General features: G+C 36.9%; 1 protein-coding gene, 3 long non-coding RNA genes and 1 pseudogene across 16 annotated transcripts; 3 read left to right on the forward strand and 2 right to left on the reverse strand.

Moving 5' to 3' along the window:
• Positions 1-1,385: 1,385 nt before the first annotated feature.
• On the forward strand, positions 1,386-2,371 carry LOC149940923 (speckle-type POZ protein pseudogene; annotated as a pseudogene).
• Positions 2,372-8,999: 6,628 nt separating this feature from the next.
• LOC149940924 (uncharacterized) lies at positions 9,000-10,936 on the forward strand. 7 transcript variants are annotated; one of them, XR_016481243.1, is made up of 8 exons: positions 9,000-9,089; positions 9,160-9,308; positions 9,375-9,478; positions 9,558-9,746; positions 9,833-9,955; positions 10,061-10,264; positions 10,325-10,583; positions 10,735-10,936. It is a non-coding gene; the product is annotated as an uncharacterized LOC149940924 (long non-coding RNA). The 7 variants fall into 7 exon arrangements; XR_016481244.1 differs by having other exon boundaries at positions 9,160-9,312; positions 10,325-10,936; XR_016481241.1 differs by having other exon boundaries at positions 10,325-10,936.
• Positions 10,937-12,293: 1,357 nt separating this feature from the next.
• Positions 12,294-14,807, forward strand: LOC149940925 (uncharacterized). 4 transcript variants are annotated; one of them, XR_016481327.1, is made up of 8 exons: positions 12,294-12,389; positions 12,459-12,577; positions 12,708-13,303; positions 13,372-13,482; positions 13,564-13,608; positions 13,677-13,736; positions 13,887-14,078; positions 14,147-14,807. It is a non-coding gene; the product is annotated as an uncharacterized LOC149940925 (long non-coding RNA). The 4 variants fall into 4 exon arrangements; XR_016481328.1 differs by having other exon boundaries at positions 13,205-13,303; XR_016481329.1 differs by having other exon boundaries at positions 12,459-12,547; positions 13,205-13,303.
• LOC149940926 (uncharacterized) lies at positions 14,333-16,193 on the reverse strand. Of its 4 annotated transcripts, XR_016481324.1 has the most exons (6): positions 15,951-16,193; positions 15,789-15,880; positions 15,653-15,697; positions 15,353-15,541; positions 15,157-15,292; positions 14,333-15,094 (listed from the first exon to the last, which is right to left on the reverse strand). XR_016481324.1 is itself a non-coding variant. In XM_090178832.1 (5 exons), the coding sequence occupies exons 3-5, from the start codon at positions 15,689-15,691 to the stop codon at positions 15,215-15,217; spliced, it is 306 nt and encodes a 101-aa protein (XP_090034958.1). In that variant the 5' UTR covers positions 15,692-15,697; positions 15,793-15,880; positions 15,951-16,193; the 3' UTR covers positions 14,333-15,214. The 4 variants fall into 4 exon arrangements, 2 of the variants coding, with proteins under 2 accessions (XP_090034958.1, XP_090034957.1); XM_090178832.1 differs by having other exon boundaries at positions 14,333-15,292; positions 15,793-15,880; XM_090178831.1 differs by having other exon boundaries at positions 14,333-15,292.
• Positions 16,194-17,254: 1,061 nt separating this feature from the next.
• Positions 17,255-18,392, reverse strand: LOC149940927 (uncharacterized). Its single transcript, XR_016481344.1, has 3 exons — positions 18,101-18,392; positions 17,859-18,029; positions 17,255-17,790 (listed from the first exon to the last, which is right to left on the reverse strand). It is a non-coding gene; the product is annotated as an uncharacterized LOC149940927 (long non-coding RNA).
• Positions 18,393-18,825: the final 433 nt, after the last annotated feature.

Genomic DNA, 18,825 nt, shown 5'->3' on the forward strand with positions numbered 1-18,825 from the left:
GAAATTATTTGAAACTAGACCTTTAAGCCAATGAAAATCGTAAGAGAAAACACGTATACTCTGATGTCAAAATGATGAAAAAAAAAACGGTCCCCTAGATAGAGATGCTGTATGATTTCTGGTGGATTATATTCAGGGTGAAAGGTACTTCGCTCCGTCTCACGTGAGAACCACTTTCTCCTCGGTTAAGACGATTTTGTTGAACTTGGAGAAATCTTGTATTTTAATATATTCCCCGTCCCACGTAGGAGAAGGGTAAGGAGGCAAGTCGGGCAGAGCGAAGTACATTAATTAATGTTAACGCTTGAAATGGTTTGATCCACTGTCCTATATAGATTAGTCGAAAGTAAAGAGCCTGGGGTCCGAACCAAAGGTCGCGATTGGTCAACTAGAATATACTGATGGTGAAAGCGCGGTCACTCGGGTGATTTTCCCAAGAGAAGAAGCGGAGAATTTCACTTTTAACTTAATATTACGAAACCCGATTAATGAAACCAACCATCACTTTAAAAAAAAATCCTATACAGGCGTGACATCATAGACATTCTACATATCACTCGCCTGTTAAGTGTATACGCTTAATAATGCTTGGAACTGTAGTTGAAGCAATTATTGAATCTGTGGATATTTGTGGATGGTGTACGGCGCGAATAGATTCTATGCCCGGATGGAAATGTTTGTTAATATCGAGAAGATCCGTTAAAGTGCCTGGCCAACGCAAACTAGCTAAAATTATCAGATTTGACGTTGAAAAAAAGTATATCGATTTACTTGAAATATATGATGTCGAGTAATCGGTACCTAATAATAAGTTTGGAATGTAATAAATATTAAAATGTGATTTAAGAAATGTTTTCATTTCCATCCATTTGCCGCTTGATTTAGCGCTTGATGCAGCCTACTTCCAGGGGCTAGTAGGCCACACTTTGAAGCTCTCTGGCGCTCCTCTAACTCATCGTAGGGAAATGGGAACAAAAAGACAAACAAGTAGACTTCTCAACTCACCCCCTATAACTCTTTAAAATTTTGGCATAACATTTTGAAACATCCTGAATTTAGTGAACTATCTCTTTGTATCTTTTTGCTCGATGCCCGAGGAAGGGAAGGGGGGGGGGGGGGGCGGTGGAGTGGATCATTGACGCCCACGGGATCCTCGCGTTCCGCAACCCAATAATAGTTTATAATTCGTCACACTGCGGTCGCGATTAGAGGGGAGGGGGGGGGGGGAGAAATGATCACTTAAGAGATTCGAGACGCAACACTACGATTATACTTATAAAGCTATGTTCCGTGAAGTAACAGCAATATTTTAAACCTACATTTTTTGAGTTAAATTTATTGAACAAAACTACATCTATTTTGATTCCCCAACCCTATCAACCGCTATGGGCGAATCGGCGATGCCTTTACCCGTCAGCGAATCTAGCACCCCAACCGCCGACAGTTGGTGCGATACCCGATCAATTCTTATCAAACAGTCTTTTACTTGGACTATAAACAATTTCAGTTTTTGTCGAGAAAAGCCGGGTATTTGGTTGGCGAGTTGTTCATTCTCAGCCAGCCCCAAGGATCAGTCAAAATGGGCTCTACGCGTTTATCCCGAGGGTGTCGACGAAGAAAACAAGGATTTCGTTTCCTTGTATTTATTTCTGGTATCTAGCAATAAGAGTGCCGTTATGGCGTCGTTTAAATTATCAATTTTGAACGCTAAAGGAGAACCAATTTATACCCAGGAAAGTTCTCGAGTTTTTTGGTTTTTCACGGGAAAAGATTGGGGATACCGAAAGTTCGTGCGCCGAGATTTTCTTCTAGATAAATCTAATGGATTACTTAAGGACGATACGTTAACTCTTCATTGCAAACTAGCCACGGCAGGCGATAGCGTCACCACCTCAGGTCGAAACAACGCCACGCGGTTTAAAGTTCCCGAATCGCGCGTCTCCGAGGATATGAGACTTCTTTTAGAAAGTCGCCATTTCAGTGACCTCGTTCTAAACGTGAATGGACGCGAGTTTCACGCTCATAAAGCTATTTTGGCCGCGCATTCCCCGGTGTTCGCTGCCTCGTTTGAACGCGATACGGAACGAAAGAAGGAAATTCGCGTGGAAATTATCGCCGACGTAAATCCTGAAGTTATAAAAGAAATGTTGGAATTTATCTACACGGGAAAAGCTCCCAACTTGGAAAAAATGCCAAATGATTTAGTGATTGTGGCGGACCAATACGGGCTAGAACGTTTGAAAGCTCTATGCGAAAAAGCCATTTCCGCTCATCTATCCATTGAAACTGCGGACTCGTGTTGGCAAATAGGGCAGATCGACTGAAAGCTCGACTCAGAGACTGTACGCAAACGCGCGCGCGTCCGAGGTAATGAGAAAGAGAAACTCTGTCGAGGGTAATAATACATTTTGATGAAATAAAATTTTGTTTCTTTAACGCCTAAAAGCTGTTCAGTGTGGTTTTAATTTAATTTTAAAACGAGTATACTGTTTCAATCCGAGTTAAAATTCGCTTTCCCCCCAAAAATAGAAGCGTTAAAAATTCTTCAGGCAACGAAAAAAAATGCTAGAATTTTCACGATTTATAATTTAATAAATAACGCCAGGCATTCATTTTCTCTCAAGTGTCTCATTGGTGCGCAATGCTGCGCGTGCGCTACGGGAAGTTCATTTTGGGGGTCGTTCGTAAAAAAACGTAAGTAAATGATAGTTTGTTGTTGGGTGATCCGTAAAAAATCTTTTGTATTAAAGTCACTTGTTAAGATTGACAACTATGTTTGAATGAAGAGAAAATTAATTTTCAAGTTTTAATAAATGGTCATATAATATAACAAAAACAGTTCTCCGAACTGGAAAAAACTGGTTTTTTTTTCATCTCCAATCTTTATTATAGCAATATCTTAATTTATCGACTCAAGTTATTTTTGACATTGGCTAATTCGTAGTTAGTAAGTCGATTAAATTCGTTCGTAGTATAAGTAAAATCAGCTTTAACGTATTTTCTGGTTGTTTCTATATTTTTATGCTGTAAAAAGGTTTGAATGGCGCTCAAATTGTCAGAGCATTGAGCCATTAGGCTAGACATCATGTTTCTACAAGAATGGATTCCGAAACCATTGGGTGGTAAATGTCCCGTCGCTCTATAGAACGAGTTTCGCAAGCGATTGACCAACGTCTTTGGCGTGATATAAAACAGCGGAACGTTTGTGGTGGTTTTTTTAAACGAATCGTATTGAGTTTTATACAAATCTAATAAGCGATGCACGAACGAGCATAGTCTGGTATTATAAATTGGTTCCCAAAATGTCGGTTCGCTATCCTCACTCATTAAGGTTTGTTTTCGTTTGACGCTACTAACCGTTATTTGGCGAGTTTTTAGTTGATAAAGCGTATAAGTTGTAAATCTTAGTATCTCCGATGTTCTGAGTCCGGTATAAAAGGCAATTAGAATCGGAGCTGTATATTCGGACCAACGGTCGTGTAAATATTTAGATAGCGTCACGAAATTTCGCATGCTCACTACGCGCGTGTGGGTTTTACCGGAATCTATGAACGCCAATTTATCGGGTTTAATATTAACCGACGGTCCGAAAAGACCCCTTTTTTTAAGCGCGTTAAAATATTTGATCGTAGTATTGTACGAATACTGTTTCAGACGACAGTAACCTATAAATATTTCCGAACGACGCTCCATATTTGGTTCGTCGATTAATTTTATTTCACGAATAGCTTTTTCGATATTTTTCGGAATTTGAACGACCACTTTGCGTCTTATTTTTGATAGTCGGGGTAGCTTCCGACGTACGACCGCTCTAAGGACATCGGTCGGTATCGAGTCGAACAGCGAGTTTAATTTCTTCTCGTCTATTCTACGCAAACTAGAGGTAGAAGCTTTCGATATGTGGTATATCATGGCTGTACTTATATTCTTTGCAGCCATTTTTTGTATGGTGTTCGCTAGAGATAGCTATATTAACACGGAATTACGAGGATACCAAAGATTGATAAACGAACCGTGGCTTAATAGATTAGTCGCTTTAAAATACGATGGACCAGTCTCGTGACAGGCAAACTGACCGCGATGATCGGTATAAAGACATTATCCGAGGGCAAGTGGGTGAAAACGGGATAACTTTAATCGTTAATCAATCATTTATATTTATATTATCTCTTATACTAATAATGCTTATATCGATAGCTTTCGTTATAGCGCAACCCAAAAATGTTCTTTTCAAATATCCAGCGCTAGTAACGTCGTAAAAAAAAAAAAAAAACAATACGGCCAAGGCCGTATTATTAGTTCCGCATCGATGAGGTGAAATTAATTTTTCCCTAATCAGCTTTGGCACGTGTCAAAATGGTTAAGCCTATAGCGTCAGACGAACCGTAAACATCTTTATATGTATTCTAAGTTTGAGCTCCGTATCTCAAACCCCATAGGAACTACGAAGAAAATTTGCATACGCTCAATAAGCCTCGGCGCGTGTTAAAAGAGTTAAGCATAAGGTCAGACTTCAGCCGCTCCTTTATCGGTATTCTAAGTTTGGGTCCCGTTTCTCAAATCCAATAGGAACCTAGTCTATTAATACCGCATTCTCCAGAATTTTTTTTGCGAACTTTCTTTCGTACTCTGCGTAAGGCAAAAACGAACGTCAGCTTTAGAATAGAATAGAATTTATTGAACTGGAATATATACAAGCGTGGACGCTTATTGGGCCAGCATCAGCGACAAAGAAATACATTTAAAACAATGGTTACAATGAGGTACAATGAAAGAAGTACACCGTTTAAGTTCAAACCCAGCCCATAAACATGTTTGTCTAATTTGTTTTTGAAAGCACCGACGGAGGAACGCGTTTTAACCAGAGTAGGGAGGGAGTTCCAGTGGATCACTATCCGATGAGTGATGAAATTTCGCCGAATTGTGGAAGCACAACGAGTCTTGAAAATTTTCGGAGCATTTCGGCCACTCCAAGTTATACGAAAAAAAATGTCCGGGTTTTAATGGGGGGGGGGGGAGGCTGTTGCGCGCCCCCTGTTTATCTGACAGAGCTAAAACGTGCACACAGTGTTAGAACTATAGTAGTAATACACATGCAGATAAAAAATGAAACAGAATTTAAAAGCCAAGCCGCGTGCGAACCGCGCGTGCCAATAAAGTACTAAAAAAAACCAGAGAAAAACATATTACACTTTTAATTTTTTATTGGTTTATTTCGTAGAAACTCCTATTAACGTAACGGAAGTGGGAGGGGGTTTTCCGGCTAATGGTTCTTGGCCTTCGATTGTCCTCCTTCAACTGGATCATGATTCTCTAGCGCATTTTCTCTTTCTTGGCGTGATAACTCATAAGCTATACTTCTTCGGTCCTCTGTATATCGGGAGCATTTTTTTCTTTGGTTCGTTCTTCCCGCGCTCTCCAACGTCCTTCCTTCATACATATAAATGAAGACGGTGGTCGAATAGGTAAAACGGGGTCCCAAAATTCCGGAGGGGACTCGGCTTTTGCCCTTGGGATCCTTATCTTTGGCCTTGCTCCTTGCGCTTCGTATTGTTTCCTTTCCTCATTGGAATGAACACCGTCTTTACTGTAGATTTCCGCTTTTTCTTCCTCCGCCTCTTCCCAAGGCCCTGCAGCCCCACGCATCAGGCGCACATGGAATTGATTCGGCGCTGTCTCTTCGGCGGTGGGCTGTAGGGGTCCTCTGTATATCGGGAGCCTTTTTTCTTTGGTTCGTTCTTCACGCGCTCTCCAACGTCTTTCCTCCATACATATGAATGAAGACGGTGGTGGAATAGGTAAAACGGGGTCCCAAAATTCCGGAGGGGATTCGGCTTTTGCCCTTGGGATCCTTATCTTTGGCCTTGCTCCTTGCGCTTCGTATTGCTTACTTTCCTCATTCGAGTGAAGACCGTCTTCACTGGAGATTTCCGCTTCTTCTTCCTCCGCCTCCTCTTTAGGCCCTGCATCCCCACGCATCAGGCGCACATCGAATTGATCCGGCGCTGTCTTTTGCGAGCACACTGGAAAATGGATCAGATAAAAGTTTAATTCGGGTTTAAAAGTAGGGACGACAATAATAGTTTGACACGCGCGTTCGACGTACTTCTTCGGGGTAGGGGGAATGGTGAGGGAGGGATATTCGAATCTCCAGAAAGGACGCTTTTGTTTTTATTTAAAAAAAAATAGTCACAAAGCACGTATTATTTTAATTAAAATTTAACTTACGATTCTCAATGAGATCAGTCCTGACATCTCTTTTGTCCGACATCCTGGCGAGGGGGAGGGGGGGGGGGGCAAAACTCTGCTCTTAACTTATATCACTAAAGTTAAATAGTTTTGCAATTAAACACCTACTACTATTGTATGGAAACCAAAAACAAAAATGAATAAAAAATACACCAACCACTGCCAAACTTTAATTCGAGTAATAGTAAATTACGAGACCGAATGGGGTTTTTCAGGTGAAGTTGGAAAATTATAAAGAGTGAATTAAGATACGTTCCCTAGCGAAATTGAGGCGACTGGCCTGGCGACAAAGGTTCTCACTTCTACACGCTGACTTATATTTCAAATTCAGGGGGGGGAGGCATTTTTTACAACGACGGAGGCGAAAAAAACATACTCTCGGTTTCGGAGCGGACACCGCTCGGCTGCTCTCCTCGTAATTATCATTGACGGCGCGCCTGGCTCCATCTATACCACGTTAAAATAAATTTGCGTGGTTAATAATTATTTTCTTAGTTTTGGTATATCGAGTTTAAAACGTTAATCTGTAGCTGCTGTCGATTTAAAGAGTTTATTTGGAGCCGCACTCTTTTGTTGTTTCGTTTTCACACCGAGTTTCTGAATAATTATAAATTTTATTCCTTAAAGGGAATATAACCTCAGGTATTTGGTGTGGAACACCAACGCGACGCTTGCAGCTCTGGCCGCTCTCGCCTTTGGCTTTAAAAATGTTTCTCACCACTGTACAGGGACATTTGAAAAACTGAAGGGGTTTTCCATAAAGATTGCTTTGTAGGTTATATTCCCTTTAAACCTCGGCCAACGGCGTTGGATTTGTAATTCGTTTTTTTTTGTGCAATTACTCGGTCTTAAAATTACTCGTAGTTTATTTTTTTCGGGTTATTTTATCTTTATTTCGATTAGAATGGACTCCCAAACTGGAAATAAACGCTCGGAGAGGCTCGGCTACTCGCAAAGAAGTTTAAGAATGAAAATATCGTATTCGCGACCGAAAACTATCGCTACGCCCCCTTTGGTTCGCCATTGAAACCTAGATAGGTAGCGGCTAAAAAAGACGCTATTAGTTTTTCCTCATCGTTATTCGTCAATTTTAGTTCACAAAAAATGATACTTACATTTTAATATAATTTTTTTTTGCATCGTTTGCTTATATTTTTATAAGTTTATTTAAGAAAAAACGTTCTTACGACTTTTTAATTTATCTGTAGCAGACGCTAGATCATAGGCGCTACCTCGGAGAAGCTAATGCCGTTACGCCACCTAGACTCGTTTCGGTCGCGAATAGTTCATTGAAAATAAATATAGTCTATTCTTTTCTTCAACTTGAGTACTTTTTTTTAATACTTTTTTGGACTCTTGTTGCTAAAATAGACGCTTTTAAATATTTGTCTGTAATTAAACGCTTCAACAAATCATTCTCTCGGAAATATTACTTCTGGTTGATTTCCTGGGATAATGAGTTATTTAAGCGCCTATTCTGTATCGTGTAATACTTCTTGTTGATTTCATTTTCGTTTTTCCGGAATTCGAATGTAGACTTAGCTCGTGCGTTTGTATACCTATAGCAGAGAGTGTCTAGATTTGACTTTGATCACGCGCTGTTCGCGCTACAGCCATAGAGATAGAAAATAGGCTACAGCGGCCAACACATTCGTCGAAATTCCGCGAGCAAGGATTCCCCCCCCCCCCCCCCTATAAACTGTACTATAACCTAGGAGCAACAAACACAAGGAGAACGCAGCTAGCCTTTAAACACGCTAACGAAGGGTTGTGTACGAATTTCATTGGACGAGCGTCACGAGCCTAATTTACGCTTAACGTTTTACGAGCGGGAGGGGGGGTGGGGTGGGGTTGGGAGACAATTTCCCACTAGGGTGTTGTGTTTGTTGCTCCTAGCTATAACGTGTAGGAGTGAGTTCAGCGCCACGCTCGGTTTGCATATTGGCTTCAATGTAAAAGCTATTTTAAAAATAATAATCCGCTAGGGGCGTTCACGTCATACACATCTTTTGCCCATAGGTTAACACAGAAACGTCAACGAATGAGATGGCTGCTGAAGCGCGAGAGATCAAAGTTGGCCGTGGCCCATACTGGTGTATTATTGTATAATTAATGCTGAGCTCCCATTGGAGCCGCCCTGTTACGAATAAAAACCTTTGAACCGGTTACGATACTAGCCGACACACGATGTCGCTACTGGACAGCGTTGCCAGACGTACGATAATTATCGCACAGTGCGATAATTTAATCAAAATTTTCAGGGCGTACTATAATTTTCATGGCGTACGATATCGTACCATTATTTCGATAATTCTGCCTCAACGTACTATAATGTACGATAATCTTTAAAAATTTTTAAAAACCTAAGAACGATTTATATTTTATTATTAATTTATATAACTTTTCTACTTAAAAATGAATGATATACATTTTCTGTACGCGTAGTCCTGAGTTTGCGTTTATTACTCCTAGCTATTACCGCATTTTCAATACATTTTTAAACATTAAGTTCAGTTAATAATGATAATAGACATTTTGTTTATTTCCCTGAAATAAAACTCCTGTAGTGCTTTAAATAAATCATCTAAATTCAACGCATTTATGTATGAATTAAAATTTAGCGCTAAAAAGAAATGTACGATAATTTTCCAGGAAAATCGATAATTTTTTGTCCTAGATACGATAATTGTAGATTTTTGATCTGGCACCGCTGCTACTGGAAAATATTTGAATTTTGTAAACATCCGGAAAATATTTTTCATCAGTCATGGCTGTTGAACATAGTTGAATTATGCTAATTTAAAATTAATAAAATTCAATTCCATGAAAAATAAAGAAAAGTAAGTACAAGAAAGCGGACTATTTATATTATTTTAACACGAAAATAATTAATTTGGTTGATTAACCAAGGAAATTCATTGAAAATTTTATGAAATGGCCGAGGCTTAAGGAGGACACGATAAATTAAAAATATGATGTAATCAAAATATTATTAATCCAAGATGTAATTAATATAAATTAGAGAGGAATAAATTAAAAAAATACGAGGAAACATTAAAGTAGGTAAAATGAGATTAATGTTGCATTTTTAACAGGTTCCTATCTAATCTTTTCTGGGTTTTCAGGTATTCATGGTTGAGATCTTGTTTTTTTAAGGGAACTATGTATGCAGAATTATATGAAAAAAGATATCATGTTTTGGTATGCAGTTGTACATGGAGAATCTTCGGTAGCTTTAAACCATTTCTTGTCAATTCTTCGATAAAAGCTTAAAACTGGTGTCAAATACTCATTCCTCTCTTACACAGCGTTTCATTATTAAGGGTCCTACTGTTGAATAAATCAAAAAGATCCTTCATGTGGAGAAGGAACTCAGCGGTGAATGTGCTATTTAATGTCAGGTCTCCTAATCCCAATGAACGCTGTTTGGATACAGCTGGAAACACTTCGGCTGAAAACTTGGGCTGCTAAGCTAACTTTCATGTTGGAAAATGCCAGTATCTTGACATTTTTGTATTTTAACTTATGAGCACCGCGGAACTTTCCAATTTTTTTTTGGTCTAACTCAATAAAAATATTCTAGGTCCTTCCAATAAACTAAGTTGCCTTCCACCATAATTGTATATTTTTGGAAATTGTTTCTAACGCTTTTTAAAAGATGAGGCGGATCAAAGAAGAAATACATTTTCCTGCCATCAATTTCAATGTAAGGCTTTTCCCGTGGTTATTCTGAGATTTTTAAATAGATATTTTGGTTGCCTGTTCCTTGGTCGCAAACTATGGCTTTGACAAGTAGGCCATTATTTTCAAGGTGTTTTATGCATTCTTTAAGGAGCAGTTCCAAAGTCTGCCCAGAGCAAGCATCCTTAGTGAGGAAGTAACCAATTGGTTTTGTTTCCATTTGAGTTTTATGCCTTTAGCCATGAAGACAAGGGCCTGATTTGCGTACTGCTTGGTTCTTCCATGTGGCCCATAATCAACAAAGCCTTCGATAATTTCATTGAATTGGTCAAGGGTGAGTTTTTCTTTTAAGCTCATTTCATTAAAAAGAAACTAAAACCACTTTTTCACTTAGTTTCTTATTCTGGAATTTCATCTTCAAGGCTTCGAATGTTTAATGATTAAAACCAAGAGCAATTTTCATGCGACAAAGCCCTTTCTCCAAGGTCCTTTTCGTTGGACGACGTAACACAGCTTGCCAAATCCTATATGCTTGGGGCTTATAATAGAATAGAGAAAGTGACCATTTCTTAAGCTTTGTGGAATTCCTCCTTCCCTTTTTATTTCTTTGTCAAAGTTTCAAATCTGAATCGAAGAGTTCTTTCGAAAAACCAGTTAAGAATCTCGAATCTTTTCACTGTCTGCCAGTTTTTCTTTTAAGCTTCTTATTTGTTTCTTCATTCTTTGAATTTTGGCATTTTGCTTATTGTATTTTTCTAATAAGTCTTGACTCTCTTTTTGTTTTCAATCCTTTTACTTGGACAGCCTGATTATTGCTTTGCTTCACTGAAACTTCACCTTCGGCTTCTACATTTAGATGTGCTGTAAATAATTTGAAAAGCCCTTAATTAAAAAATAATATTTATCATACCATATTCATTGTGGTTGATTATTACGTAGGTGTTGTTTGGATTGATTATTTTGGTTGGATTGCAAAAGCTATAACTGTGATCTAGTTGTACGCGTTTAGCTGTCTCTATAAAATCCGGGTTTAAATCCAAAATTATTTTTCCATTTTGATTCGCTGTAGGCCTTGTAATGTTTTATCAATTAAAATCCGATAGCTATCAGAGATACAAAGTCTCTTTTGAATTACCATTTTCTGAAATATCCAATGATGTAGTCATTAAGACTGAAAAATGTTGGAACAGCAGATGGTGTGAGCCTATTTTTAGTTCTAATATTCATAAAACTGCTATCGCGCAAATTCTATGGTTAACGTGTAAATAATCCGCAGTTTTATTTGTAGGTCCATCATTATTTAAATTTTTTTTCAGCCACAAAATGGAATTAAAATGTAGATCGAGTTAATATACCAATAAGCCTATCTAATGAAAATGCTAAGTTACCAGTCTATTTCCTTTGGGAACTAAAAAAAAAGATAAACGAGAATTTCTGGTTTTCGATGTTTTACAATTTAAAACGGAACCCAGGCATACTAAACTATATAAAAACCTTGTGAAACTAGCATTAAAAATCTGGAAAGTTTTTGCTTCTCTTTTAAACCTAACATCGAAACGCGCGCGCTGTGAGACCGGAGCCACTGGTAGCGCCATCATAGAGATAAAAAGGAAATATAGGCACTATAATTGTATATACACCAAAAACATTTAAAACTTCATTCTGACCCCCTCTAGCGAAGTTGTCACCGCGAGTGCCAACCCCTCGGCCATGGGCCAACCCACTTTTCGCTAAGGTTGTAGAGAAAAATACTTGGGATCGGCAGATTACGTGGCGCCATCGACGCGCGGTGAAATGAAATACATTACGCATTTTTGAAAATCAACTGTCATTTGATGCAAACAAAGGAAAGACAAGTATTATTAAAGTGACAAGTCGTAATTAAATATTTAATTGAATATAGAAATCTCCGCCTAATACTAGTTATTCTGCCAATCGATAGATGGCGTTGCAAATTCTGCCCATCTCCGCTTTCATATATGCGCGGGGGGGGGGGGGGGGGGGGTTGGAGTGGTGGTCAAAAACAGGGGTGCCTTAAAGCGGGAACCTTTCCCCCTCTATTTCTTTTCTATCTCGATGGGCGCCATCACACCATGGAGAAAGGTGATCACACTTACGACCGTAGTAGTGTATAGTTCCCTTTTTTTTACGTACCTTGGGTAGTAGTTGACATTTTTGCAAAAAAATAAGTTAGTATGCTTTTTTGAAAGAAAGACGCTTCTCATAATCTTTACACTCTCCGTAATTATGTTAGAAATCGATAGGGAAATTTTGAGGGAATTTCTAACATTGGTGGCCTTGGCCGAAATATAGAAAATGGAATTTAAAATTTCCCAAAGTGGAAGCACTGCTCGTAAATATGGCGTCTCCTAAATAAGTTCGTATGTACTGGGAATAAACTTTAAAATTAAATGTTTGCTTATTTTGTTTAATGAAAAAATATACAACGAATAAAAAAGGTAATATTTTATTAAAAAAAAGGAACATAATAAACATTTTACAATTACATATATATCTTTGACATTTAGGAAATCATTAATACTGAAAGGCTTTCAGCAAGACCGAGGTTTAGGAACTGTTAAAACTCGAGCATAGGATTCGTAGGAACTCATTTTGTGTAAAAAATCATTTTACATATCAGTTCTATGTAATAATCTTTTTCATTTTCTTCTTCCCTAATCTGTTTCCTTGTAATTTTGGATTCAAATCTTATTTGCTATTAACATTATATTTAAATATTTTATCTGAATAAACATATGATCCCTTATGTTACACAGGATCATTTATTTCCGCAATTCTGGGATTTTTAAAGGAATCATATTTGAAAGATTCGACACTAATTGGTGGTGTCTTGGGTATTAAGCCTCGCTGATTATTATTATCATTATTCTTTTCTTACGTTATCTCCATGGTAAGCTTTAAACTCACGTACAAAATGAATATGATGGTTTAGTCAAACCACCGAATGAGAGTTGGTTTATGTAAGAAGGAACACAATTTATGTGATCCGTTTGAAACAATTTTTAGGAGCAAATTCAAGGTATTATGAATAAAGGTTTTTAGCAACCCAACCAGGAACACAAACTCTTAATCTATTTTTTTTTTAAATTTCATTCGTTTGGATTTGTGAGTTTTAACTTGAATTTCTCGACTAGTTTCTACCCGTGATTTAAGTAATAATTATTTTAGATGGACTCCCATCATTTTTTGATAGGTGTATATTATTTACTTCTCATGATTTGCCAGTAGTTTCACAATTCAACATTTAATTTAGTGATCCTCGAAGTAATTCAACATTTTATCAATATGATCAGTTCAATAACTCAACTCATGTGTCAATTCCAACTACTCCGGAACTAAATCCTTACTAAATGTATGAACTTGTTAAAAAAATATTTTAAAGTTATAATTTAAAGGATGAACTTTCAACATTTCTTACAGGCGCACCTAATTCGCGTGGTTCTTCTTCAATTTCACAATTCAACACGCCATTTAATGAATCTTGTAGTAATTAACCATTTCCTCAACAATATCCTTCAATATCTATACTGGGTAAGTTCTAATTGCGAATGTAATTACAAAAAATTGTAGAAAAAATATTTCTAATGTATTGTCCTTTTTGGTTTTATATAGATATGACTTCGCCAACAATGTCTCAAGACTGTCCTCCAACACCAAGTAAGTTAAAATTGTACCATCTTCAATAATGTTTAGAAAAATATGTGCTTTCTTTTTGTTATATACAGGTGTAACTCCATCAGACAACACACATTACATTGGGTCATTTTCAATTCAAAGCAGCTCAGGTATGATTTCATCCAATAACTTGTTCATTTTACAGAAATATGAAACTTTTAGTAGTGAAATTAATTTGGGGCTGGAAATAAATTTATTACATGTAATTTGATGGAAGATTTTCTTTATAAAAAAAACAAGATGTTTGGATTTTTTTCTAGACTTAATAAAAAAATGAAGATGAGTTTCCCTTTTTCAAAAAGCCAAAGAAACAAGCTTCATTGATAACACTGAGACTACTACTGCAGGGTTCCTGGCCGAGTTTCCATCGGTCCCTTTGGAAATAGCTGACAATTTAAAAAAAAAGTTAAAAACACTTCCAGATGAAGAAGGAAATAGATCCTTATTCATAGGTTTCTTTATTTTTATTAATAATATGAAAAACAGTTTTAATTTAAACAATGGGTTTCTCATAATGTAGACTTGATATTTAATTGAATGCTGAGGGAAGAAAGTTACTGACGTTGGAAGAAGAATGCTTTTTTCTATGATTTAGCGAAAGTCTGTGAAAAGCAGACGACGTTTCAGACAAAAGAACAAAATTGACATGTAGCGCCATCTATTCTCTATAATAATGGAGTACCCCTTGAAAGGGTTCTTTCCCTCGGATTAAAACAGTGTATGGCATTATTTTGGTTTTGTAATGCCTATGCGCATAGAAATCTCATAGGTAACTAGAATCAGAGAGTGTAAAGATTATGAGAGGCGTCTCTCTTTCAAAAAAGCGTACTAACTTTTTTTTTCCCAATAATGTCCACTACTACCGTAAGAGCGATGGCGCCACCAGTGGCGCCGTTCTCACGGCGCGTGCGTTTCGATGTTAGGTTTAAAAGAGACGCAAAAACTTTCCAGATTTTTAATGCTAGTTTTACAAGGTTTTTAAATAATTTAGTATGTCTGGGGTATATTGTTCCGTTTTAAATTGTAAAATATCGAAAACAAGAAATCCTTGTTTATATTTTTTTTAAGTTTCCAAAGGAAAAAGACTGGTAAATTCGCATTTTCATTAGATAGGCTTATTGGCATATTAACTTAATATAAATTTTAGTTCTATTTTGTGGCTGAAAAATGTAAATAATGATGGGCTTACAAATAAAACTACGGTATATTTACACGTTAACCATAGAATTTGCGCGAATCATTTCATTGATGCCAGTTCCATGAATATTAGAACTAAAAATAGGCTCACACCATCCGCTGTGCCAACAATTTTCAGTTTTAAAGACTCTACACCATTGGAAATTTCAGAAAATGGTAATTTCAATTCAAGCCTTGCTACTCCTCTGGGAAGATCTAAAGGATAATTTTGGTTTTAAGTTTTTATTAACGGACAGGATTAGCCAAGCTTTTGTAGATAATTTTCTTGGATCTATAAGACAGAAAGGAGGCAACCGTGATCATCCGAATCCACAACAATTTCGAGCTGCATACCGGGCTACATCTGTGAATAATCTCTTGAAACCACCGGATTCTAATTGCATTGATGATTTTAAACATTGACACTTTTAAAACTGCAGCTCCAGAACCGGATGAAGATTTCTCCAATTTTGAAAATCGTCCAAACGTGCTAAAACAAAATGTTCTTAGTTACATTTCAGGATATCTAATTCACCGCTGCTACTCAAACCTTCAATGCTCTTCTTGCATAAGTCAACTCAAAAAAGACAATCCAATTGTTGACCCAACAAATCTGCTCTTTTACTTTAAAGCTTTCAAAACAGCAAAGAATTCTTCTTTCGGCAGCCTCATCGTACCAACTGATAGTTTCTTCAAATTTGTAATGGAGACAAATGAAGTATTTGACACCAGTTTTAAGCTTTTATCGCACATGACAAATATTAAAGGACGTTTGGAGAGATTCATCATTCAAAGAATTGACAAGAAATATTTTAAAGCTAATGAAGATTCTCCATGTGCAACTGCATACCAAAACATGATATCTTTTTTCATAGAATTCTGCATACATAGTTCCCTTAAAAAGCAAGATATCAACCATGAATACATGAAAACCCAGAAAAGATAGATAGGAAACTGTTAAAAATACAACATTAATCTCATTTTACCAACTTCAATGTTTCCTCGTATTATTATTTTAATTTATACCGCTCTGTTCTCGTTAAGCCTCGGCCCTTTCATAAAATTTCCAATGAATTTCCTTGGTTAATCAAACAAATTAATTCTTTTAGTATCAAAATATTATAAATAGTCCGCTTTCTTGTACTTACGTTTCTTTATTTTTCATGGAATTGAATTTTATTAATTTTTAATTAAAATTAGCATAATTCAACTATGTTTAACAGTCATGACTGATGAAAAATACTTTCCGGATGTTTACAAAATTAAAAAAAATTCCAGTAGCGACATCGTGTGTCGGATAGTATCGTAACCTCTCCTATGGGCGCGCGCTCTCAAAATCTTGTACGAAATTTTAACGTTACGGGAATAGGAAGAGACGCCTCTCATAATCTTTACACTCTCTGCTAGAATGCTGCCGCCTACGGCCGAGCTTATCGCCAGTTCGTTATGAACCTTCGGCCAATGAGAGACCGTAGAGTGGTTTCGCCAAGGAGGATAATAATCCTCCTTGGTTTCACGTAACTATAGCGGGAGTTAGCGGTTGTTATTCTCTCTGGTGACACTAAATTCTTGGCAGAACCAATCTTTGAGCTCTGATTGGCTGAGATCTGGCTATCGTCTGCCACGGCGTCTGGTTCATTTGCAAGTTACACGACAGCATTCTACTGTTACCTATGAGATTTTTATGCCTATACGTAACTAGTCAAAAATGGCAGATGAATATTATGGCGTAAAAAACATTGAAAGAACTCCGAGAAGAGTTGAAAAAGCGAAGGACCAAAGTTTCAGGTCGAAATAAAGGATCTAGTCGAACGGTAAGTCATATTAAAGGTTTGAAATTTACATCTCAGTTTTAAGCCTTGATTATATAATTCATTTTTACATAGGTTTTTCTTCATAGTGACTTGAAGCTTTATCATTGATTCATTGTACTTCACAATAGTATGCCTTCTACAGTATGTGTAGTGTCGTTGCCCAATGGACGTTGAGGTTTTAAATTTCCCAAAAATGCAAATTGGGAGTAAGCGGGTTCATATTGAATGATTAATAGGTTTAAGCAAAACCCTCAAGATTTTAAGGGCTACAATACATATATCAAACCCAGCTTGGTTCAGAAATATGTTTTGTTTGCTCAATGCTTTGTAATTTCAGAAAATGTAGTATTAGTAAACGCTCCTGTCATTAAGAAAAAGCTTTTCACACTCTTCAGTGGCTTATTTGCGGATAAGTCTTCATGCTTGTATGAAGTCCTTTCCACTTTTAGTAATATTCATATACAACCATGTCTGTTATATTTATAGCATGGAGGAATACATGTTTATAATATCATATTTTAAGTTTTGAATTTTAGTCGTCAAGTTTAAAAATTGTTTTGGTTTTATTTCATTTTCAAGAAAGAAATGTTCCTTATACCCAGCAGTATCGATGGAATTTGTAAAATAAATAAAATTAGTTGGTTTTGAAATTCTTTATTTAATTCACATTTATTTATATATATTAGTGGAAACTTCAGATTTTATTTTATTTAAATATATTTTGAATGTACAGTTCTTTTGTATAAAGTAAATAGCATATTTAAAAAGATTATCTCGGGTAAAAATATTTTTTTTTAAAGGTGGCTTTAAATAATATTCAAAACATTGCACTGATATATCTCACATTTCGCTTATGAATTCCTCATCTCCCTCTACGTTAATGACAGCAAAAGCTTTGAATGTCAATATCACAAACTCATAATAATAATCGGACGTCTGCTTTGGCATCAAAACTTAATCGACAAGTTTCAAATAGGGAACAGTTTGGTCATTTATGACATTTGTTTCATGAAGCATACGAGTATTTTACTTCAATGACTGTATCATCTCCTATTAAATTAATCCATCAGGAGAAGCCCCAACAAAGGCGTAGTTTTCCAATAAAAGTCTACATTTTCCAACAACATTATCAGTTACTTCCATATATCTTTTATTGGCATCATTTTTGTAACGCCTACCATTTAGTAAGACTCTTAGTATTAAATTTTGTGGGGGGGGGGGGGGGTTAATTATGGAATTTACCAATTTTGGTATGTCCCTTCTGTCAGATAATTAGCAGATGGTCCCGAACTTTGATATTCATAAATGGCAGGTTTGTATTTGCGTTAATATCCATAAAATTTGAGGTACCAGGCATATCCATAACATGCTCATCTTTAATATTCTCTTTCTGTCATAACTTAAGAGCCTGTCCTGTAAAAATGCATTATATAAGCAAGGCTTAGAACTGAGATATAAATTTCAAACCTCTAATAACAACTTACCGTTCGACTAGATCAATTTTTTTTCTACTTAAAACTTTTGCCCTTCGCTTTTCCAACTCTTCTCAGAGTTCTTTCAACGTCTTACCGCCATAATATTCATCTGACATCTTTAACTAGTTACGTTACGTTACCAAACCATAATAATGCCCCCGGATTACGCCATTACGGAAAAAACGCGTCGTCTACTTAAAGGACCTCTAGCAGAGAGTGTAAAGCGACTTTACACTCTCTGCCTCTAGCTCGGTCACGCCGCGTGTGGCAAGAACCAAAGATAATATAACTACGTACCCTAGATTCGAAATCCAGCTCCTTTCACGTAACGCAGGCTCTTACTGAGTTCCCGGCGGAAGTCGGAAAAAAACTGCCTACATGGAGCTGGCAGGGCTACCGACATCTAGTTAAAATGTAAAGTTTTAGTGAAAATGGCGCTGTGTGTTTTTGACTCGCGGTTTTCACGATACCAGAAATTTTTGCGTTATATTGTTTTAAAACAATAATGGATCATGCCTGTAGCTCTAAAAATGTTTCTAAACGAAAGAAAACTAAGGGTGAGTAATATAATCTTGAGATATCTATTGAAATTCCTTATTTCTAACCCTGCTATGGAGCCTGATTTTTCCGACTTCCGGCGCGAACTCAGTAAAAGCCTCACGAAAAAACGCGCTATCTAGAAACGCCGTGATTTCGAATCTAGGGTACGCACTACGTAGTTATATTATGTTTGC

The sequence above is a fragment of the Leiobunum rupestre genome, chromosome 6 (assembly GCF_980474605.1).
Source record: "Leiobunum rupestre chromosome 6, qqLeiRupe1.1.hap1, whole genome shotgun sequence".
NCBI lineage: Eukaryota > Metazoa > Arthropoda > Arachnida > Opiliones > Sclerosomatidae > Leiobunum > Leiobunum rupestre.

What these genes read in the sequence shown, in the direction of transcription:
- LOC149940926 (XM_090178832.1), bottom strand. Translation starts at nt 15,691, where the DNA reads ATGTATGCAGAATTCTATGAAAAAAGATATCATGTTTTG. An exon ending in AAAAAAGATATCATGTTTTG is followed by an intron (nt 15,542 to 15,652) that starts GTATGCAGTTGC and finishes GTGCGATAAAAG; the next exon opens with CTTAAAACTGGTGTCAAATA. An exon ending in ATGCAAGAAGAGCATTGAAG is followed by an intron (nt 15,293 to 15,352) that starts GTTTGAGTAGCA and finishes ATTTTGTTTTAG; the next exon opens with CACGTTTGGACGATTTTCAA.